This window comes from Pleurotus ostreatus, assembly GCF_014466165.1.
Source record: "Pleurotus ostreatus strain PC9 chromosome Unknown scaffold_8, whole genome shotgun sequence".
NCBI classification, from domain to species: domain Eukaryota; kingdom Fungi; phylum Basidiomycota; class Agaricomycetes; order Agaricales; family Pleurotaceae; genus Pleurotus; species Pleurotus ostreatus.
In genome coordinates, this window is record NW_023503163.1 from 2,321,752 (window position 1) to 2,345,845 (window position 24,094).

General features: G+C 51.1%; 4 protein-coding genes across 4 annotated transcripts; 1 reads left to right on the forward strand and 3 right to left on the reverse strand.

The window, feature by feature from the left end:
* Positions 1-5,111: 5,111 nt before the first annotated feature.
* On the reverse strand, positions 5,112-7,137 carry PC9H_011104 (uncharacterized protein; the record flags this gene model as incomplete). The annotated part of the gene is made up of 3 exons (XM_036780589.1): positions 5,112-5,597; positions 5,660-7,016; positions 7,076-7,137. 3 exons carry the CDS (start codon positions 7,135-7,137, stop codon positions 5,112-5,114), a joined length of 1,905 nt encoding a protein of 634 aa, XP_036627972.1.
* A 1,186-nt stretch (positions 7,138-8,323) lies between these two features.
* Positions 8,324-13,702, reverse strand: PC9H_011105 (uncharacterized protein; the record flags this gene model as incomplete). The annotated part of the gene is made up of 11 exons (XM_036780590.1): positions 8,324-8,690; positions 8,801-9,146; positions 9,206-9,255; positions 9,354-9,636; positions 9,812-9,903; positions 10,079-10,226; positions 10,294-10,376; positions 10,441-10,512; positions 10,590-10,980; positions 11,042-12,628; positions 12,679-13,702. 11 exons carry the CDS (start codon positions 13,700-13,702, stop codon positions 8,324-8,326), a joined length of 4,443 nt encoding a protein of 1,480 aa, XP_036627973.1.
* A 4,747-nt stretch (positions 13,703-18,449) lies between these two features.
* On the reverse strand, positions 18,450-19,513 carry PC9H_011106 (uncharacterized protein; the record flags this gene model as incomplete). Its single annotated transcript, XM_036780591.1, has 3 exons — positions 18,450-19,174; positions 19,241-19,272; positions 19,335-19,513. The coding sequence occupies 3 exons, from the start codon at positions 19,511-19,513 to the stop codon at positions 18,450-18,452; spliced, it is 936 nt and encodes a 311-aa protein (XP_036627974.1).
* Positions 19,514-21,903: 2,390 nt separating this feature from the next.
* On the forward strand, positions 21,904-23,973 carry PC9H_011107 (uncharacterized protein; the record flags this gene model as incomplete). Its single annotated transcript, XM_036780592.1, has 7 exons — positions 21,904-22,360; positions 22,409-22,600; positions 22,661-22,717; positions 22,772-22,914; positions 22,964-23,175; positions 23,239-23,500; positions 23,557-23,973. The coding sequence occupies 7 exons, from the start codon at positions 21,904-21,906 to the stop codon at positions 23,971-23,973; spliced, it is 1,740 nt and encodes a 579-aa protein (XP_036627975.1).
* Between the last annotated feature and the right edge of the window lie 121 nt (positions 23,974-24,094).

Genomic DNA, 24,094 nt, shown 5'->3' on the forward strand with positions numbered 1-24,094 from the left:
CCCGATGACCCGCTTTCACTTACCCGTATTGAATTAGCAGTCGGGTGGGTCTGGATTTAGCGTCGGCATGTTTTGAAATGATGGCTCTAGCCACCGTTACGACTTCGCTGCGTTTAACAGATGCCGCACCGACAGGATCGTGTAAGTTAACAGCCCGTGGCTAATGATGGGTTGCACCATTCAGTTCATCATATCTCCAAGGTCTCGGGGCACTCGAAGGGTCCAGGAAGTATCACGCTCTTCTATCGTTGCCAGCGAATTCATTCCAGACAGTTGCTTACTTAGTAGTTACGAATGTCGGGGCTCGTTGTTAACATTACGCTAACTTACTAAGGGTCTAACGACTTAGCAGCGCGTGTTTTACCTTAGCAGCGGGGCCGTAGGGCTGTGGCGCCGGTAGTGCGACGTATTCAATCCGTCGGTGTATCATTTGAACGGTGGCGGCTTTGACCCTGATCGACTCGGTCCCAGCGACGCAAAGACGTTGACTTCGCAAGGCTCTGTAATCTTTGTAGGTGCGCGCTGCTAAATTTCCTGTCGGATGCTGCAACTTTCTAACGTAAAACCTCGGTAGCTTCGCTTGCCAGTACGGATATGTAGGCTACACCCTCAAGGCGAACAAAGAAACCCTGGCTAGGGTATTGTAATATTCACCTAGCCGATCTCCACAAATTAGCATTCTCATCACGCATCAAATGACTCGACTCGACCTACGCACCGAGAAATGAAGTTGATTTGCCTGCAACATTGTCCAAATCCGTCTCCCATTTTCGCCAGGCTAGGCCTCGACAATATACTGGCAATCGGCGGGTATACAGTACACTTTCCGTTCTTTCTTTCTCCGTGCCAGCCCATGCCAGCCCTTCAGCCAGCCTGCTCCGCGGCTTCCACGCAGCGCACGCAGGCAGGTCCGATAAAATGGTACACCGTATATCATAGGATCGATGCTCGGCTCGGCTCAAATGCTGAATTGCATAAAGACATATTGCATCAGGCTATTGGATCTCCGACGCTTTGACATTCTGACGCTTTCTTTCATTGTCCACGACCCTGGACCTACCTACTATCTCAGCGCCAACCCTGTATCCCTGATACAATGATGATTGGCCTGAACGCCAGGTCCGTAAACAAACATGACCTTGTATATACAAAGGAGCACTGAATTGAATCGAGCAAACGTCTAAAGTTGCTTGACCCTTCAGCTTCCATGTACCTTCCGCTACTCAGGCAATCCGACGATGATTCGGGCCTTCCTCCGAATAGTTCAGCTACATTGCGACTTGGAAGGCACATTGGAGCTTCGGAACATCTCCGTTCATCGACTGACCCTCCGAACATTTGCATATTCGCGCATCATCCAATTCAAATAAAATTTTGTGATACTAATATGATACGTTTCGTCGGTCCCAAACTCCCCAAAGTTTCTCGTTCACCTCATGGTCGTACGCAATGCAATGCTCCGTCCACGCTCTGGTTCTTCGCCCCCCACGATGACTTGATTATGACCGCCAGTGATTAGATCAAAGAAATCGAAGCCCGCCTCCGAGTCGAAGATAGATAATGCCGAGATTTCCCATGGCCCCGCAGAGTCTCGATTCCATTTGTACCGCTGTTCTCTTCCGTGGTCGTCGTCGCCGCACTGGCCATCCTACTCCCATCAGGCAAAAATGGTAGTCCTTCCATTCAACTGATCCATTGATGCATCACTGCATCGATTTACTGATAGGCCTAGGCACCCTGCTGTGTAGGCGTTACCTATGCCCCGATGTACGAAGGTCTAATGCAGTGTGAATTATTGAATCGAGAGTGCATCAAGCGTTCCAAAATACAGCAAAAATCTGATTAACTGAGGTGGCTGAGCCTCTTTCTACAGCCACCGACATCATGCATCATTAGGCACGGGAATATCAGTTCAACCTATTTAGCGCCCAATGGATTTCAGCTTTAGCTACTACACTGCACAATGTTGACAGCACTGCCATAGACGAGAGACTCCAGAGCGTGCACTCATCTTCATCCCGGAGCGCTATCACTCACGAACTAATCCAATTTTGAACCCAAGTTATGGAATCAGCCACACCACCTCCACTTACCCCATAATTCATCTGTGCGATCTCCGCCATCCGCCACCGGAAGGACGCGAGCAAGCCCTGAAATCTACCTGAAGGACCTGAAAGTTCCAAGTATGAACGCTGCCTCCCTGCAACACATCTACCTGATTCGATTCCGATTCATCAGAGTCACGACCATCATGTTATGTTTGCCTGTTTATACAATGTTTATCAATGTCTTCATGTTTGACCACCTACGCGTGTTCCATTTTTTTCACGGGTTGATTACTTCCTCCTAGACCGCATTTTTCGCGTTTCGACTATCTTATAAGGTGCGTAGTTGTAGGAGGTGTGTATTTATGTTTCAGAGTCAGTTCCTGCTCCTGGCGACATATAGCTCCTGTATCCATTGCATAGGAGTCCAGGACATACACGGTTACACCAGGTCCACAACATGATGATCTGACATAATCGATCCGAGTCTTTAAGTCCATCGCCACGAGGATGGGGTATGTTAGGCTCGAAGGACCTTAAGATCTTCTAGCCTGTATTCCGACTTCCATCGCTCACCACCCTTAAACAAGACCTCCCCAAAATCCGCCAACCGTATGCCCAAGGCGTAGATGTACGTCTTCAGTAGCTAATTGCATCAGACTTGAAGCGTGGAAGGGCCGCAGTTTGGTTAGTAGAAACCAGACTCCAACATTCACCATTTCAAGAAGAAAAAAAAACAGAACATTCAAGTGCACCGCATCACTCGAATGCATCATGCATCATTTCTTGGAAGTCGCAGCCGTTCCGAATTTGTGTACTTCGTAAGCGTAGTTTGTACGTACGGACTTCGGATGAAAGTGAGCGAGTCGCTTCAGAATTAGCACATACGGCGATCGCATAGTAACACACCCTCGTAACATCGTAACATACACATACATATGCCTCCGAGATACCTGTCCAGCGGCGCCGAGCGAGGATGCGGGATCACGATGATAGATTGGAATAAAGCAACTTGGCAAACGCCGTCGAAACTCGGTTGATTGACTTTACACGAACACGAACTGGTTGGCGACTCATTCAAGCTCATGATGATCAAATTGGAACTCCAATCCTCCATCGAATTTCTCGAAAGAACATACATGCTTTTGTTGAAGGCGCGTATGTTTGGCATTTAATTTAGCGGAACCTCTATGGTCTTCTATGGTGTGCCCCGAGGGTAACTATTATTGGTGCGTACTTGGCAGGATTGGACGCCGTCCGACGGATCACTCTATATTGGGGTCGGGGAGTTCACGATGAGCTCACGCCGTGAGATGGATGAAAACTTCACTCCATTGCTGTATACCTTATGGCTCGCCCCAAGGACGAGCCTCGGCCAGCACCCCGAGAGACGTCGGGGTCAGGATCGGTAGCTACAATGTGTCGGGCGTACAACTCTAAATCGGGGAGTCGGCGTCGGTATATTCAGTAGTCGCAAGTCGATTTCTCAGATCCACAAGTATGGAACGTGAAAATAAAGTCATTTAGAGGCAGCCACGGCGCTCTGGCTTCACACAGACGACGCATTTTCGAGTCTGAGTCTATGTTGTTGATCGATATCGGCCCCTATCATCACTGCACCCGATACAAGCGCTGAAAATTAATCGAAGGTCCTCATGCACGCAGTGTTCGCATGGGAAGAACTCACTCGCTGGGTCGGACGCGTCCCGTCGCCGACTCGCCTAACGACATTGCTGATTCCGTTGCCCAGCATTTCTCCGTGCTCCGTGCTCCGTCGCCCACTCAATCACCGCCCTCCTAGCCCCTGAGCGCCCGGGCGCTAAACTACTCTCCCCTAATAGGCGCGATCGCCTACTAGCACCCTTGATGTGGAAGCCCGGTGGTCGAGCAACGCCTGCGCCCATATCCGTCGAAGTCCCATATGTCCAATCGGACTTCGGTGCAATTTATGTCCATGATTCGCGGTGAATGCGGTGAATGCACGTTGAGCTGCGCACTGCTAGAATGGTAAGAGTGTATATATGTATAAGTGTAGAGTTATACTTGGTATCCTGATGGGAAAAATAGACTATGCTATGCATATGAGTATGAGTCGAGTATACGAGGTATGGGAGTAAGCGTAAGTGCAATATATCCATATCAAATATCATGAAAAGATGGAACGATTGCGATTACGGATACGAGTACCCATAATACGAATTTAATACGCTGATGCTCATACCATCAGGGTACCCTAGTTGTTGGGGCCCAGGACGTTTGAGGTAGGTAGTTTATCACCCTCATATCATATATCAACGCATCAACAACGCTAGCGCTCAACGTGGTCCCATATATTACGGTGCATCTCCATAAGTCGAAATGCACACGAATAGTGTTCAAGTCAACTGCAAAGCGGTCGGGCTGGCGGAATGCAATCGTTTATTCAGGACCCATACATACATAGCATACATACATGCGTGTGATTACGGTGAAACGGTGGTGGTACTACGATAAGTTACGGTTATAGTGTGCGTTGGTGTGTTCATGTGTTGTGGATTTTGGCGAGGAGGGAGAAAAATTAATGGGCGTCAAGCGATTGAACGAGCAAGCACAAGTAGACAGTAAGTGTCAAGCATCAAGCAAGCAAGGTAGAAGGAACGAGCGATGCTGGAGCGTTAAAAGGGCATCGAGCGAACGAAAAGCAGCATTACATGTTAAAAATTGCAGCAGCAGCAGCGAGATCGTGTGTCAAAGACAAATCGTTATAATGGATGAAAGAGCTTCGCAAAGATCGAACACAGATGTCAACATGAATAGAAGAATCGAGAAGCGAGACACAGAGAGAAATAGACACAGAAAAAGGAAGAGAGAAAGTCCGGTGTGTATTTATATTACGTATAATGTAGAGTAGAGCACAGTTGTCGTTGTCGTTGTTGTTGGTAGTGGGAGCAAGTGGTAATCGGCGCGAGGATGGGGGTATATCAAACAGAGGGAGAAAGCAGACTTTTGAAGGTTGTGCGAACCACTTGCTTTCGATACGTCGTACATGCATTATTAGCTTGCTCGGATTCCGAATCAGATTCAGATTCATTGTGGCGTTCCATAAGCCGATCCGCCCCGGGAATTATTGTACTCCTGCTGCTGGTGGTAGCCTCCGCCATACTGTTGCTGCTGCTGTTGGTGATGGGGGGAAGGGTGCGAGGAATGTTGGTGATGCTGAGGAGGGGGTGAGTCGTGTAGATGAGATGGGTGATGGTGGGTGGGAGTACTGGGCAGCGACTGCAGAGTCATGGGGTGGTATAGCTGAAGCGTGTCGGCAGGCATTGATGCTCTCCTGACAAGGGGATCGAATCCACCCATGTTCATCCCTGCGTTCGAGTAGTGTGGGTGCAATCCCGAGTTCATACCGGAATGAAGGAGGGGGTAGGGCGACGACGAGAGGTGGTGGGGGTGAGCCGAATGCGGGGAATTCGAGGACAAAGAGGACATCGACGCGCGGATAGGCGGGAAAGGCGCGGTCGTTGTTGGCCCAGAAGACGCACGGTGTGCTGGCGCTAGGATGCGGCGACGAGCCTATCGAAATCCCCATATTAACAACCGTGTACTTTACGAAAAAGGGTAGCGGATATACTCACGTTGATCATCCAATTCGAGACCTGGGACATGCTCAGCCCTGTGGCGCCACAGAGCTGCTTCTTCTCTTCCTCGCTGGGGTATGGGTGATCTGAGTGGCGGTGGAGCCATGCCTTGAGATAGTCCGTTGTCTCCTTGGGGAGTTTGCCGCGCTTGCGGGTGGGACGATCGACGAGGGATGAGGTGTTGTTGGGCGAGGAGGAGGGCATCGGGGATGTGGGGTGGTTGGGGAGGAGATTGTGGTGGGGCGGGATGGGGATAGAGGGCGGGGAGCGGGATGGTGAATGGGGAGTAGAATGAGCGCCGCCATCGGGGGCGGGGAAGGACCAGTCTGATTTTATCCCACTCGAGCGTCGGTCGAGTTGGCCCGAGATGCGTGCTGAACCTGCGAACATCTGATGCTGTTGCTGGTGGTTGCTGTACTGGGGATTGTTGTACTGGGGAGCAGCACCGAATGAGGAGTGGCGGAGACTGTCGAGTTGGTATTTATTTAACAGAGAGGGACTGGTGGAGGACGAGGAAGACGAGCTGAGCTGGCCCGGAGTCGAGCTGGGTCGGATTATTCCTGAACCAGAGGGATTATTCCAGCTGTCAGACTGATCGGCGCTTGTGCTCATGTAGGGCGAAAGACCCTGATGATGTCTATTATGTTGCTGATAGTCGCCGGCCAAAGGTGAATCAAAATGCGTGGAAGGCGTCGTTGCTGAGGTGGACGACGACGACGAGGCATTCGGATACGGCGAATCGAATGGCGTCGGCGGAGTACTGCCCAAGTTGAGGTGCAAATCGGTGGATAAGCGTCCCGGACGGGGTTTGTGCCCATGGTCTTCCGTAGGGGGGAATGTATATGATGAAAACGTCGACGACGGCGTCGATGAGGGGGCGTATGCCTGTCGGAGCGAAGTGGGTGGGTACGGCGCATGCCTGACAGACGACGAGCTCAACGTGGGCAGCGACGCTCTCCTGCTTGCCTCCAACCTGAAGGTGGAGGGCAGCAACGACGGGGATGTCTGGGAGTCCTCGAACGAGGTGAATATGGATGGAAGCTGCACCTTAACGCCGTCTACATCACCGTCGGCGTCGTCCCTCTGCCTCTTGGGATCGGGGGAGTCGTCGGAGGGGGTCAAGGGACGCTTGTTGCTCATCATGCTTGAAGAGTCTGTGTCCGCTGCTGAAGTAGCGGAACTGGACATCCTCCTGGAGTCGTAATCGATGGTCGTCGTGCCGTGCAGCGATGAGAGGCCCGTTGTCGCCGGCGTGGACGATGGGGGCGGATGGACAAGGGAGATGAGAGGAGGAGAGTTGGACGGAGAGAGGTCTTGTACAAAGTTTCCCAGCGCGTCGCACTTTGAGTCCGCCCTGTGTTGAAAATAAATTAGCGTTGGAAGGGATGACAGGTGACAGAGTGGTCGACTCACAAAGCGAATTGCAACTGGGCGACATTATAAGTGTTCAGTTCAGTCGTTTTTTGCTCTATCATCTCGGAGGGGGTTTTCGGTCGTTCGTTCAGCCCCACCTCCTTCCCTTATACGATATATATTCACCTTTTAATTATAATCTCCCATATATGGAACTCAATCACATCTTTTTTTAATCATAAAATCCAATCTATCGGTTGCAATTCCCCTGATATATCCATATACCCACAGAAATGCCCACAAAATATTCTCCTCCCTCTTTCCTTGCCCATTCTCCCCCCCACTCCCCGCCGTCGACTCGTCCACCTCCCCCCAGTAAAATACACGAATTTTCTGCGCAGATATTCGCCCGGCTTCTCCCCCGGCCACAAACTTCGATCGGCTTCAGATTCGCATCTACACCTGCCTTATAAGGCTATATTACGCTTGCCCTTCTCGCTTTGCAGTTTCGGGCGACCCTGCACGCGCAAAAAAGGACGAACTCGGTGGGACCCAGATCTCGCTCTCCCAGGCACGCATCTCCACTTTTGGGCCCAACACTCTGCTCAAACGATTAAAGTTCCGACGATTGCGCGGAGTTCTTCTCTGCTGCTGTATTCTACTTAGATATTTATCGCTTTAATTAACGCCATAATTGTGATGGTAAATCCTATGCGAACGGCAATGTAAGCTCTCCTGCTGGCTGAGGATCGCATCGTACGGCGCTACCTCTCCTCCTAGCGCCGTCTCCTACACATGAAAATCTCATCATAGTTCATAGCACCCGCACCAAAGAGGCAGTGTATCTCGCGACCACCCAAGTGTTTCATGTTTAAATTCCCTCCTCCAAAGTTCGATCCTTCGTTGCTTTGTTGGCAAAGGGCCCACTTCGATCCCTCGATCCTCCGTTGTCCAATTTATCAACAGCTGATTCGAAGAGAAATCATGGGGGACATATTAATGCAAGTCCTCGATATGTCGCCGCAGAGATAACGACGACACATTACGTAACAGTGTAGTACGCCGGCAATCTCCGCGCATCCATATCAGGACGTAAATTCGTCCTTTCGTACGAAAAGAGCGCACCAAATTACCCCATTCGAATGCAGAAATATAATGTTACGACAGCACGACATGACAAAAATAAAAACAACAAAACTAGATCTTTGTATCCCGAATGCCGTAAACTCGATTCTCATCGACATCCTGAGCTTTCGCTCCCGCCCCCACTCCGGGAGGTATCCGTTGAACGTCCAGCGCCAGCGGGCACTAATCCTTTCCCGCCGCGCCCCCCGTCCCTCCATCTCGCTTCCTCGCCCCAATCCCCTTCAGAACACCCATGGCCTTCTTCCTCTCCTTCTCCGTAACCTCGACGCCGTCCAACATCCTTATGCCGCCACAAGCTCGCATGACAAGCCCTCTATACGCTAATCGACCGATGTAGGCGTCATCGGGGAGATCCCGCCGGAATTTAGTGTCAAGCTCTTGCCAAGTGTCGCGCGGCCGGGATTCAGCTCCATTTGAGTTTGACGTCGCTGGCTCGGAAGAGGAAGAGGAAGTCTTCGAAGGTTGCAGCGCGCCGGGTATATCCTTCACCAGCAAAGGCAGATACCACCCTAGTGTACATGGGTTCATCCTGGATAAAAGAACCAATACAAGTTCCCCGATCAGCAGATGTACCATGACCAGAGTTGAGTGATGAAACAGAATGCGTCACCACGCAAATCAAGGAAGGGAGACTCTCACCTGAAGTCCAGGAGCTCCACCTCTCTAAGCCGCGAGAGCAACCCCACAACCTTCTTCATGCTCCTTACCCTGGAGCCGACGATCATCAACTTTCGCAGCCTACCCAAACCATTGGAATAGCCGGCAGAATTCGAACCAGCAGCCGGGGCGTTGACCCCACCCAGCAGTGCACAGACATCGGCCTCATCCAAAAAGTTATAGTTCAAATTCAACACCCTCAAGTTGGGGAAGAGGGACGATACGGTCGGCGGGAGGGAGGAAATGCGACATCCCGCGACCTCGAGGTATAGCAGATTATAGAATGGTGTAGTTGATGTAGAGAAGAATGATGTAGGGAGAGGGTTGCCTGAGAGATGTACCGGCTGATCAACAAAAACATTGCATACACGGGTAGATTCGACATACCAGAGAGGTATAGCCGTTTGACATCTCGTATATCCCGAGGTCGCAGACCACTGTTGACACGGTCAGCCACCGAATCACACCGCCACCGCCCCGCCGTAATGGAAAATACCACGGCAAACCAACGGGGCAAAAATCTCGGAATACTCACAGCGCGCCCCCACTCTGATTCCTCAAACTCAGATTCTCCAGCTTCGCCAATCTATCGAGGTTCTGCAACTTGCCTCCCTCGCTTCCTGCTCTCCCACTGCTGGGACCACCACGTGCCCTCCCTCCCTCCCCGCCACCGCCAAGAACATTCCCATCCGCATAAAGCGTCCTGAGATTCATTATGAGTCCTACGTCCAACTCCTGGAGCCGATTATGGCTCGCGCGGAGTATCCGTAGCTTGGGCATGCTGGCGGTAAACTCCAGGCGGGTTAAATCGTTACTGTCTGTCAATGAATGTTAGTATTATCATCAACAATGGGATCAGATCCGGTATTCTATCCGCAGACTACTCGCCAACATGCGTGTGTGTGTAAATGAGTGGACCACCCACGATACGAGAACACGCGCAGCCAGCGGAACCATATGAAATAAACAGAGGAATAGGAAATACACACACACCTACATTCAAGGCAATCAGCGAAGGTAGTGACGCCAGCCCCGAGATGTTATCTAGGTGATTTTGGCTTAGGTTCAACATTTCCAGCCTCGTCCTAAATCAGAACAAGGGTACGTGAGCATTAGTCCGGCTCTCGTTCGATGGAAAACGACCAAGGAAAGCCCGGGAAACGAGGGGATAGGGAAAATGCAGCCCGGCAATTAGGAAGCGTGAAGCGTGTGTGTGAAAATGGGGGAAGAAAGATTGGGTGGGGTGGCACGCTCACTTACCATCGACATTGGGCTAGATCAACGGCTTGAATGAGATTGCCTTGCAAACTTAGCTTCACTAGGCCATCCATTCGCTCGAGGCCATCGATGCTACCAATCTTATTCGCATCAGCCCGCAGTTCCCGAAGATGTCGCAAGCAGCTCAGCTCTAATAAATCAGCGCGTCCCGCATTCCTTTATTAGCGCAGATTGAGCCAAAGTTGGATGCAACTTACGGCGCAACGAGTCGATATCATTCTTGCTGATGTCGAGGTTCTCCAAATTGAGCAGGTGACCAAAGGAAGACAACGCGGTGAGACTGAGGTAACAGGGGTGGGAAGATCAGACAAGGGTCGTGATTCATTAAAGAGAAGCAGGCAAACCTGTTTGACGAGACAGATAATGTCCTCACACTGCTAGGCACTCCACTGAGCCAAGAAAGCTGATTCGAATTCCTAAATGTTGACGAAGATAATCAAAGAAAAATGGTCAGCGGCGGAAGCAAACAGAAGAAGTACGTAATAGAACCCACAAGCTCAATGAATCCAAGTGGGGAAGAAACTCCTTGAGCCTCGCCACACTCTCGATTTTCTTCTCCGATAAATCAATGTGGCTGAGTTCCTCCCAGTGTGGTTCAAACGGCTGCACATCGGTGATGACCTGGACCAAGCGGTCATGAGCTACTCCGAAAGAACACTCCGTGAGGAAAGTCGCATTCCCAGTGGTAGTGGGGATTCCGCGATATGATCTCGTCGGTGATAGTACAGCATGCTTGCTGGACCTTGAAGATACCCTGCGAGAATCGTTCCCCCTCGAGGTGATGGATCCTGCGGCACTATTCGGGTCCCGTGAGGTCAGTGGCTGAAGTTCATCAGGACGTTCTGAAGTAGAAGTCTTCGTTGGAGATTCATTATTCTCAGAACCTAGCAATCGGAATTCTCAAGCTCAGCAATGTATGGTTCGGAAGTAATCAGTCACGCTTACCGGAATCCGATTCGAGGTTTTCCACCAGGTCTGCGATGCGCTTTGACCGCGCAGACGGTACAAAGCCAGGGGTAGTGTGACCGGCGTCCCTGATGGTGTTGTTTTCGCTAGCCCCACTGCTGCTCGCTAGTGAGAGAGAGTCCTCCATTGTTCTGCTCAACCCACGAATAGGGCCGTCCCTCTTTCCGTCAGAGAAGCTCACTGATCTGCGATGCCGATGTTTATTTGCTGGTGTCCTATGGCGGCTGGAATCCTTCATGACAGAGACTGGCGTAGCCGTGGCGCTTTTCAACACGGAACGGACTCTCGGGGTCGAAGCTTGCGCAGGGCCGGTCGACCGCCTCTGAGGGCTTACTACGACAGCGACGATGGACAATGACTCAATTGAGTAGCGCAAATCTGACTCGGCTTCGGCCAAAGATGCCTCCGTCGGACGTAACTCATCTTCGGTCTCGAAGCCATCACCAGACACTTCGTTCGGCACAACAGCATTCTCCTCCTGTTCGTCGGCTGAATCCGTGCTCTCGTCATAATCTCCACCGTCGGATCCTTCTGTCTCAACGCCGGTCATAACTGGGACAATGCCCGCCGTAGGATCGTCGAAGGAGAAGCTCGTCAGTTCAGCTTCTTCCTCGTCAACCTCCGACACCTCCTCGATCCTACTCATAACCTCGTCAATATCAGTGGCAGCAGTTCGTCTCGAGAGGTCAGGCTGGTCCCTTGCTCTAGAATCGTCCAGGCTGTCGATATCTCGGAAGGGGTCCTCGCTCTCCCCTTCCGCGTCGTGCAAGGAAGCAAAAGCCCCTGGGCCTGTCGACGCTTCAAACGCCGGATTCTTCACCCATTTCATTAAGACTTTGTCGTACACCATCTTGCCCACCTTGTCGGGGAGCGTGGGCAAGTCCTGGGGAGCGATTGTTCGTATTTGTGCAGGGCCCGCATGCTTCACGAATGAAGAAGCCGCTGTCCCAGAGGTTATCGTCGTGCCTGAGGCCGTTGTGCTTGATGAGACGAAGCGGTTCAGATCGTCATTTGTGGCAGATCGAATGGAATATGCGGGATACGCCGCGGGGGCCCGAGTAGCTAGGGCAGCAGCTTCGCTAGGATGTAGAATAGTAGTCGGTGGTGTGATGGTCACTACAATTGCTGTATTGCGGGAATTTCGAAGGTTCATATCCGCGACACCATCTGCCAGGTTCGAGATCGTCCTTGAAGAGGACGCCTTCGAAATAGGATTGGAAACCCGTCGAGGAGAATTTCTGGGCTTCGAGCGAGTTGAACCAGTTGAATTAGAAGACGCTATCCGTTGATGACGAAGAGAGCCTTCTCTCGCAGGGTCCTTGCCGGTCCTCTGGGTTAACTGTGTTTGAATAGTGTCGACTGAAGACTCGAAAGGCGCAGTGAAGGTCGTTGTGTCGGTGTCTCCGGAGAAGAGCCGTTTCTGGCTCTTCACGTCACCCCTAATCTGGGCCATTAACGCCTCAGCCTGCTCTCGATACGCAGAGCCGCTCCGCGAGTTGATACTGCTCCCAGTCGCAGATGAGTTGCTGCTACCGGCTTCGGGTAAGCCAAGTCGGTTGGCGTCGGCTATGGATATGCCTTGAGCAAATCAGCATAACTAAAAGGGCGTGACGGACCTCTACCACTCTCTACATTGGTGACATCGACAGGATTAGAAGGATGTTCGATTACGGTCCCTGCAGGGCTATGTTGTGCGCTCGCTTCTGTGGAGATGGTGGAAAAGTCGCGAGCCTGCTTAATCTTCTGCATTAACGATTGCGATTCCCCAACATAGTCGCGGCCTATGGGCTTCGGACGTGCGATTATCGCATCCTCGCCTGCATCCTCGCCATAGAAGTCGCTACGCGGGCTCAACTTGATACGTTTTGCGCTCCGCATACGCGCCAATGTATCCCGGTCCCCCGCAGCCTCCGCCACGCGTGGAAGACGAAGAACAGGGGATTGATCGCGGCTAGACCCCGTTTGGCCTGAAGGTGAGTTGATCGCGATAGAGTCGACCATTGCTGAAAGGTGTTCGCGAGTAAATGTATCGTACTGGAATTGGAAGAGACGGAGGCGAGGGTCGGTCATTGGTGCTACAGGCTTAGTCGACGGCGGTGGATTGGGCGTGCTCTGAGCCTGAGGGAACGCACCGCTACCGTTGCCCTGCGGCCTTAGAGACCCGCTCCTCGACATCGCAAAAGTAAAAGGACGACCCTCTAAGTCCTTTAAACCAGGCTGTGATTCCGGTGTCCCGTCATTCTCCCCGGGGTCCTGATGGTTTGGCGAGAGTTCCGCAGGTCGGTCTTCCTCAGCTGGAGGTGACGGGGGTTCGAACATTCGTTCCAACGGTAGTGGTGTAAAAAAGTCCTTAATCAAGCCCTTCTTATGGCGACCTGGCGTCTTTGGCAAGAACGGTTCCGCCTGTACATCTTCCCTAATCAGAAATGTGCCTGCCGCGCTTCTGGAGGGTGTGGTCTCGTTCAAAGAGTGATTCGTGACGATAGTTGTGGCGAGAGGTGCTGTAAATGATATAGATTGACTTCGGTTGGCTGAAAGGAAATCATCTCTGAGGTCGTCTTCTTCGGTGTCCTCAATCCATTCTTCTTGAAGCTCCTCAGTTTGCCAGGCCGGGCGAGAAGATGAAGCAATGGCGGCCATCGCGAAGGGTGAAGGAGATTGCGCTCGTAGTAGCTGTTTCTGTTGAACAGACGCCAAAGTCCTCAGTCACGTTGCAACGATGACATCACGTGATCGTGCACCTTTCCAAATCCTTTAATGTCCCTGATTCGGTGAATTCACCAACAGCAATGATCAATTTTGTTGTGCAGTCGCTTAAATTTGTATGTTTGCTGTAAAAAGGTACGGAAGTCAAACTCATGGTGTGCCTTTACACTCAACTTATGTCCATTGGAAATCGGGTTCACAGTGGGTCGTATTTTCTGACGTTTAAAGGATAACAAATAGCACGGTAGTCGCACCACCCACCTCATCCGCACCTCCGCGAAATGTACCCAGCTCATACGCGAGCGGTTGTGCGCGCCCTTGACTCTAACAATCCCAACGATTGGTTGACAGCTGTTCGGTCGCCCTGGGTTCGCGTTGATCGCAGCAGAGGCTCATTGTTTAGGTTTCGGCGCAAGCTTAGCTATGCTCAAGTAAAGCTTCTACGGTGGCGCGCGCAATTCCGCCTTCTAGAGCTTCAGCGGTCGTCATGGTGTGAGAGTTTCTTCTAAAAAATGTATTGATAACTCATTAGATCGTATTTGGACATCCAGAAACTTCTGGCCGCGGGACTGCAACTCCCTGCGTCTTTACACGCTGCGAATCATGCGCCTATCCAATCGGAAGACGCAATAAACTTTCGCAAAGCTCGTTCGAGCCTTTGTAAGGCTATCGCTCCATCAATTGGACGGTCCAGGCATATCGCTTGTCTTGCGCTAGATCCATGTTGCCCTCTCAGTGAATGGCCGGCCCGTACCACGATTCCTCCTCAGCGTATGGTAGGTTTAGTCGGAGTCTGTGCCGTTACGCAACTTACTTCCCAGACTGCGGGTCTATCCAGAATGGAGACTACTGGTGAGGGCACACATTTCACCGCTGAAACTCCATTCAGAGTCCTTGCTATGTGCTCACATATGCGTGAAGTTAGCTTCTAAAATCTCCCGGCTCTTACTGCCAGGCATGCAACGCCACGTAACTGCCTCGCCACCCGCTCCAGAATAAATTACACAGTATGACAAATGTCGAAACGCCCTTCGCGGAGTGCCGAGCGCAGCGTAGCACGATGCCACCCACTAGCAGAGGCATCAGACTCTGTTGTCCAGTCATCTCTCTTGCCGTCTGCCGGTATGGTATCCACCTCTGGCCCTGCCCTGAGAGGATCCGGGAGATATTCGAGCATTAGCTAACCTCCTTGTGGCCAAATAGAACGTTCACGGGATACCGTACGCTACACCACGCTTGTAGGGAGACAGCACCGTGCAACGACCTCGGTGATAGACCCATTAGCAGCCATAGTCACAGCCGCGAAAGTAGTTTTGCCAGGCCATGTCCTGCTATGTACGTTCTCCTGACGAAGTACAGAGTTCGGACGAAATTGCTGAATCTCTACCCTAGGGAATCATTGTCAGGGTACTTGCTACACGATTCTCCGAGTTTCCTCGCGAAAGGCGCAAAATACCGCCCGCGTGGATGGGCCGTGAATACTTGTTACAGAATTTCCGCCCAACGAGGACAGCGACACGTGCTTGTCGACGCCCTATCTGCTCATATAGCCAGCTCGAGGGTTTCCGAGGCTAACCGTGGCACCTCGCCTCGCGCACCTTTCACGGCGATCGTTCTTTGTACACTCGCTCTGTGTAGGTCCGGTGGATATTTATGGCAAAGCGCTGCGGGATCGTTGGCATTTGACGCTTCGTTACCTCTGCGTTATGACATGTCAAAGGTCCCTCCTATGCCGCCGCCCAGTGCTTCCTCTGCCGTTAGATTAACAATACTTTGGTTCGACCCCAGGCTCCGTTCCACGCCGCTAGATTCAACCCACCCGCCCAGTGACAATAATCTCTCGAAATGATACAGCAACCCACTCCGCAGCCGCAGCCGAGCAGTAGACACCCCCCACTCAACATCGTTGTACCAACGGTGGACTATTCGTATTCTACGTCTCATGTGTGAGAATTCGAATTCGTAGTGCGTCGGACCTTTGGCCGATTGTCTGTTTGTGCTTCCGTCAGCCTCCATACCAATATCATCTCGCTTCTTCTAAACAAGCTTTGCGTGCCGTCACTTCATGCATCATTCCGAGGACGACCACATTATAGGAATGCCTAAGTCTTGGACTTAGTATCGGATTTGACGTCGATGTACGATATCATGTTTGGTTCCTTTCGCTCATCCGGCGCCACTCGGCTAACGCATTCCCTCGTTCGCCCCAGGTTTAGCCAGGGACGAGCCAGTCTCGCTACAGATGCAAGTACTCCGACTTGCGTGAGCTTTTGTGACGTTTCCCGCTCAGTCCTCAAGAACTTCTCGTCTTAACACCGCATGCTTGGCATAATCAGGCGAACGAACTCAATAGATCTCCTCCCAGGGGGGATGCAAGCAGCAGGGAACAAGCATGGCCACTTCTGATGGCTAGACCGACATTCTGAAAGACGCGCTGTGTAGCGCCGTACGCCTAACTTGTTCATGGGTTGCTTTGCTGCATGACTGACAGCTCCCTTACGCTCCACAAAGTAGATCCGCTGGGTACGGTTAAAACCGACTGTCTTGTGTGGGGCTGAAGCGTAGGAGGCGGGAACCTGAAGGGTGCACCTCGACTTCCTTTCGCTAGGCGATGCAGGAAGCAACAAATACAGCAAAGGCACCGTGATCTACCCGTCATTTGTCAAGTGGCCCACTAAACCGTCTCATAGGCCCGGGACAGAACAGCACAGCAATGATCAGCAGGAGGGGGTTCTTCCGTGGACGGCACCATATCTAACTCCATCCCACTTCCTATCAATCAACCCCGTAACCACTGAGAAAATCAATGATGGAGCTGTCTGAACTTTGAAAGCGGATTGAAAGTGTGTCCAATAATACCCATTAACATCGTCACACCCAGGAAATAAGCAGCGCTCCCGGTGCGGCTGACTTGTCACCGCGTTGTTTCTTAATCAATCAACCTTATCCAATTGATGATCACATCCCAGACAAACTCTGGGAATGGGCGCAAGTGTTTTAATACATACCCAAAGTATACCGTGTAATTCATGACGCTTTCATGTGTGAATTATTATGCCAAGCGATGTCTGCGAGGACTTGCCATCGTTTGTCTCTGTCGCCAACAACACAGGTTTACAATCCTAGTGAAGTTCATGCATTAGTTTGGCATTGTAACTGCGTGTGCGTTATGACGGTTGACATCTGCTAAGTCAGCTACGTTACAGGTTGTGTCGATCATAGTATGATCCCTTTGGACTTATCGTAGCAGGAGTCAAGTCAGGATTCTATTGACTCCTTCTGTTTGAAGCCCTTTCGAATGTCGACTTCTAACCTAAGGACGTTATACGTTCAGCATTCAGTGTCATTGGCAGCCCCACTTATCACTTGCCCTCGAATTGACCCTATGCTAACATGTCATAACTCTCGATATCAGCAGCCCACATTTCTTCCGTTGCCGTAACGGTAGAGGGTGTTCCAGCTGGCAAGGGTTGCATCGTGGATGAGTGTATTACCACGACATCCCCAAGCATAGGGCCCAGCACTCCATTGTACAACGTTGAACGGTCCTGATGGTGATGGCGGGCTCGGGCTCGGCCAGCCTCACTCAATCTCTGTGAGAAGCTCCCAATCTCCAAAAACCGAGGATAAGTAAAGTGACTGATAACGACACTTTCATTCATCAGGAATCGCTGAGGTAAATCTTTCCCATCGCCAAACGCAAACCAACAAGTATTTGCCTCCAAACCGTCGTTTTACCCCAAACTCCTGATCGGGTAGTGATCGGTCACAATCTCGATCAATGATGTCTGGGCAGAAATCTGCTCCCAAAGTACAGCTCGGACCAAATTAATTGCCATATTTGGAGCGCTACCTTCCGAGTCGAGGGAACATGTCAGAAGGGGTGATTGGCGGACCACAATATGTCCACTGCTGTCAATGTCGAAGAGGAGATCTACAACTTAGAATCACAAACGGTATCTTGACCCAAGGAGAGACGCCTTGGGCTCGGTCACCGCGACAAAGGCCACAGTATGTGCCATGTATCGTCATATGCTACAACTCGACGATGTCTAATCACCGCCATCGTGGGTACACGCCACACTGTTCATTTGACCAAACGGCGCTCTTTCAAGGGGACCATCAGCAAGAAGGAAGAACAGGAGCAGGCACATAGCACAGCAGCGTGCTGCAGGAACTCGCTTTGTTCCGATTCCGAACACAAGGGTCGGTACGGACGATCATATGTACTGAAGTTTAAAGACTCTTTCTACTTGCAGGAAAACAATGCTCTATTCATGATGGCGGGATGAGTGGGGAGGGAATTGGAAAAAGGGAATGCTAATGCTGATGCTGATGTTGATGCTGATGGTACGGAATTGCGATGCGATGACAATGCTGGTAGTGATGATCAAAGAAATTATGCTGAAGTCTATGAATGTAGAAATGAGGCGAAAAAGTCTAGGATGGTCCAAGAGAGTATACACATGGGATTGCAAGACGCTGGAGTGGGGAATATGAGGTGAACTTAATCTCTGATATTTTCGAAGATCGATTTTCCGAAGAGTACGGTTGATGGGGAGTGGTTCCTTGAGCACGGTTACGCGCGCCAGCTGACTCCGGGGAGGGGTGAGGGTGAGGGGCATTCTATAATGGCCGAGAAGTCGACCCCCTGCTTCTATCACCGCACCGGATATCCCGTTCAAGCACGGAAAAAGGAGCCATGCTTGGTGGTGAACTTCTCGATTCGGTTCACAAGATACTTTTCAAAGTCGAGGGCACTGTGCCCCCCTACGACGACGACCTCTGGCGCAGGACCTGCATCGTTGTCTGCCGGCTCGCCTTTGCTAGAGATCCAAGGAGATGATGGTGGAGATGATGGAAATGATGGCCGACAAGAGCTCCCGGAATAACTTTTAATTGCGGGAGAAGCTGATTCTTGGGAAACCGGGGTAGATGATTGGCTCGGGAGGACAGGTTTGAAACCAATGATCTTCCTCACAGGCGTTGCGCGGATGGCAGGTGCTGCTAAGTGGTGGTACTGAGGGCGATGTGCGAGGAAGCGCGTGCGATATGATGGTGGTGCCTGAATAATTTCTACCTCGTCCGGGGACGGGCTCGGGCATACTGCGCTGGTATATTCGGAATGAATATCGCTGGCCGAAGCGGATGCAATGGTGGGATATGAATACATGAATCGGTCCCGTTCCGTCATGAGATTTTGGGGATATCGAAACGACAGTGGATAGTCTGGTGACATGTGGAAGACGAGATTGTCCGGCGAAGTTGCTGTGATGATAGATGTGGAAGGCGTGGGCGGTCGTACGATCTTACGGCGAACCGAAGGGATCTCTATGGGCGTCGAGCGGGCCATGTAGAAAGAAGATGCGGACGTAGCAGTAGCTTCCATCTCACGTATTTTAGTTTCTATATACCAGAATGAGTGTCAGAAATCACAGCGAGGTTGTCGGAGGGTTACAGCAGTGAGCTCACCAGCGGCACCGCAGAAACAAATTCCGGAATTGCTGTCTAAGGGTCGTCAACTGAAGCCAGCGGTCAATTTCAGCAAATTCCCAGAGACAGCAACGTCGTCGTTGGAGATGATGGTTGCGGTTCAAGGAGCGTTGGCGGCTTTATGAGAGCCAGGCCTGTGGCAGGCAAGATGCTGCGTTGCTTCCATGCCGCCAATTTTTGACTTTCACAACCACGTGACCCAAGGCTCTGGACGGAACCATATTTTTCTGTCATTTCAAACGGAAGGCGCATTCTGCGGAATCCAAAATTCAGTCTTCGACGCCCGCTTTCCATTCAAATGGGCGACAGCAGTTTTTTCTATATAGCCCAACTCGTGTTGTTCTTGTTTCCGGGAAATATCAAGCAAATATAGACAAGCGCTGCATCAACCGTGTAGAACTTGAAGAACTTGGTATAGTCTAGGCCAAGAAGCTGATGAATTCAGAATGGTAGTACGCCACAGCGTCATTCAACGCTACAGCTACGATAGAGCTTGTAACGAGCGTGTATGCTGTATCCTGACCTCACTCAGCTAGATGCTAGATGGTTCGACAACGCCGACGGAGTGGCTTCTTCCAAGTTGCGGGCCCATAGAATCCGCATCGGGCGGCTCTTGCTACCAAGCGTGTGGGCAGTAACGGAAGCGGGTTTAAACATAGGCCGTGAGTGAGAGTCTCTGTGGCGTCAGGCCTCGTTTTAGGGCACTTCAATGGCTCAGGCCTTAACCCCAGGTACCATGACGCTTTGTGTGTCCATCTATACATACTTGGAATAAACGTACATGGAAGCTATCTTGTTTCTTGAACGGTGTGCGTGCTTGGGGATCTTCTTTGTTCGCATCCGGGCTAATTCCACACTAAGAGTTTGGATATTTTCAATAGGCCGCAGGTTGGATGATATGTTGTTGCCTTGATCGCCATGGGTCCGTGGAATGCCGTGATCCCCGACCATATCGTGCACTGAACGCCACATCATCGGAGGAAAAGCAGCGCTAGACGAGCGGGACGGACTAGAGCAAGCAGCTTTGCATAGGGGGTTCTGTTCGGAGAACCAGTGGTTACGACAACGACGCCTTCGTCGAACTCGCTAGAGGATTACGGACAGTACCAATAGATAAATACCTTGAAAAGATATCGCACGATGCCCGAAGAATGGAGTCGGTAGATCTAGCCGGGTGAGACGCACAGCAAGAAGTATGTTGTTGACGAGAATAGGAGTATCAGAACTGTGAGCACCAGGTCGAAACGAGACCACTTGGACCAGTTGGGTGGGTTGAGCTTCTGCGAGCACGCCACAATGAAATGTAGCATGTCATAAGACGTCGCACGAGATGGCTGTAGAAGCAGAGCATCGCGGGACCACCAATGGGCGCGCGGTTTACCTCTCGAGTCAGGTCTATTTTGTGAGTTTGGCTAGGCCCAGTAGGAAATCGGGGTCCCGGCGTGGTGGGTGCAATGCTCTCTGGTGATGGATGTTGGCGATTGTGGTCTACGAAGGCTGCGCTCCGTTTGATACATCGACGCCTTGCGTAACCTCCGCATAATAGTTGATAACTTCATTGGCGTCGCGGAGAGCTTTCCGGGGGACTCGGATTCTGCAACGCTAGTATGTCTTCACAAGGCCTCTGAGCTTGTCGTTGGAGATAGACGGTGGGCCGATGTTCCCGAAGTTCTTGCTTCGAGGATTCTAGAGGATGGCCTTCAGAAGCGAAAAGGCGCAGTGTATTCATGGCTCTATTTGGCTTGGCGAACTGCGTATTTTACGCCTCTTCCTGCAGCGTTATCGTAAGAGAGACATATAGGTTGCTCGGCGCAGGACTGGCCATGGTGTGAGACCACACACGTATATTTACGGAACGCATCTTGACGGATTTGAAGCAATTCTTTGTATACGGTTTGGATACTCTAGCGGTCGAGGCTTTCTGAGAATGTCAGAAGGTAGGTATTAGCTTCCAAATTGTTGTCACGGAGGGAATCGTTGCATTGTGAGCACCGCCACAAATAAGACAGTTACAGCACAGCCAGTTGCAGTCGCTGATGCACTTCGACGGGGAGTGTACCTACACCACCTAACAACGATATCCGGTTGCATGATCACAGACGCAAAGAGTCCTGCTTTTAACACTCAGTATTCGCTACTTCGTAACTCTAGCTAGGCGTACCCGTACTCACAACTTCCCTGTGTCTCACTGGAGTGCCTCTGCAGGACAAATCCCAGACTTGAGATCCTTAACTGAGGGTATATCATTTGATGGTGACGACCAGAGAAAGTGTGCCAGTCGAAGCCCTCGAGACCGGGATCGAACAGACCTCACCCCGGTGGAAAACCGCAACTCGAAAAAGTGTAAGCATATGCCCAATAGTCACCGATATATTAGGTGATGAAGGAGGGAAACGTTTGGGCGGAGTAGTTCGAAGACACGAAGAAAGAACGCGATTCCAAATCTGGGACGTAATCACGGGATCGACACCCCTTCTAGTTCAATTCAGGAGAGTGGCTTTCAACTGCTCCACATCGTTTAGTTTCTGCAACCTTCAACGCTGGTCCTCCACTGTTGTGATCCAAGAATTAAAAAGGCTGATTGCGTGGTAAGTTAAACACTACTTACGGTCGATATCAATTGGATCATCATCTACAGAAGAATGCCTTCTCCTGAACAAAGACCCACCGTATTCTTGCAGAACGCCTGCTACGAGCATCAATATATTCGCTCGAAGGACTCTTCTTTGATTGTAGAGCGCCCCGAGCGACTTCGTGCAGTTAACCTAGGCTTGGCAGCGGCAATAGCTCGCCTCGGGGATTATTCCGACGCGCCAGTGGCGCCAGGCAAACCAGACGATTCCGACGCGTCAGATCTAGCGGATGCTCTGAGTCGTATAGATATCAATAGAAGCAGCACGCGAGATGAGCCCGTGAACACCATTCGCAGCTCTGCATCTGTTCAACTCATGAACAATCCTGCCCTCAAATTTATTCATGGAGACATCGACGGCGACAAGTACCTGGAGAACCTGACTTTATGGATCAAAGAAAGTCGAACCAAGATCGCGAATGACCAGTCAGAAATACCTGACGGGCTTTCTCAAGGCGATCTTTATTGTACGTTCTCTCAAACGACTGCTTATGTTTGATAGTAATCAAGTGTAGTATGTCCTGGCACTCTCGACGCCATTCAGGGTGCTCTTGGTACCGTTTGCGAAGCCGTCGATACTGTCGTGAATACCAAAGATTCAGCGCCGCGAGCCTTTGTTGCTATTAGACCGCCTGGTCATCATTGTGGTGAAGACACGCCGTCGGGATTCTGCTTCGTTAACAACGTCGCCGTCGCTGCGGCACACGGTAATTAACTTACCCAACCAAATATACCGTTATGTTGATCTTATTTCTATTTCAATAAAGCCCATCTCAATCACGGGGTTAATCGCGTTGTCATCTTCGATATCGACCTACATCATGGTGAGTAGATTCAATTCTCTGTATTGTAGTTGGCGTCATAATATTCTACGATAGGCAATGGGACTCAGTCCATTGCTTGGCAGATAAACGAAGAGACATATCGAAAGACAATTGAAGCCGAAGCAGGCGCTTCTGCGAAACCTGGCCCTCAGATTTACTATGGGTCCATACACGATATTCTTTCATACCCCTGTGAGGTACTGCCGCTCCCTCGTCTCGCATCCGATATACTGACCCAAATCGCAGGATGGGAAACCAGAGCTAGTCCAAGCTGCTTCAGTCTCAATACATGGGAACCATGGGCAGTATATTGAGAATATCCACCTCGAAGAGTACACTTCAGAAGATCATTTCTGGAATGACCTGTATCCTAACCGGTACAAGCGGCTCTTCTCCAAAGCCAAACAATTCCTTGATAGCACCGGTGGGCCAGGGGATGATGTGATGGTTTTCATCAGGTAACAGTGCTTTCAATAGGTCTATCCTCTTTAAACTGACGCGTAGTCTTGTAAAACTGATAGCTGCGGCTTTGATGCGTGCGAGCACGAATACTCATCGATGTCTCGACATAATCGGAAAGTTCCAACGTCATTCTACTATCAATTTGCCAGGGACGCGATCGAGTTCAGCGATCGGTATGCTCGCGGGCGGTTGGTCAGCGTCCTTGAAGGCGGATACAGCGATCGAGCTCTGACAAGCGGTACGCTGGCCCTTTTATGTGGACTGGTTGGTGGTACCACTACCATCGACCAATCGTGGTGGAAGACAGAACATCTTGAGGAGGTTTGTTCCGTATTGCCTCTCTTAATCACCGCGATAATGATTGCTTCCTCGTCCAGTTGGAGAAGGCTGCGAAGAAGAAACGAGGGGGGAGGCAATCTCTGTCCACTGCACCCCAGGACCCTTGGCTTGCGCGAACCATGTCGGTGTTCTCTGCATTGGAAGCTGAGGGACCAAGGCCTTCGAAGAAGGCTGGTGTGCCGGTTCCCATATCATCAAGAACACTACGCGAAAGAAAGACGGGGCCTGCTTCGAACGTGAAAGCCGCCACGCCTACTGCCTCGAAGCCTACATCCCCTGCTGCTAAATCCATTGCGATCCAGAAACCAAGGCCTCAGTCAAGAGGCGAAGGTGATGCTTCGTCGTTGTCGTCTCTGAGTTCACAGAGCTCAGACGCTGAGAGCGGAGTTCCACCTGCTAGGAAACTACCCAAGGTCATTCTACGTCTAGGACCGAAACCGGAGGAATCTAGCTGAATGGCTCTCTCCCCGCCTCGATCCTCCTTGAGGGTACCGCGGTTTGTATGCATGTTTACTGAGATTGTGCAATGTCACTTCATCAGTATCTGTGTACCATCAAGCTACCTATTCCGTATAA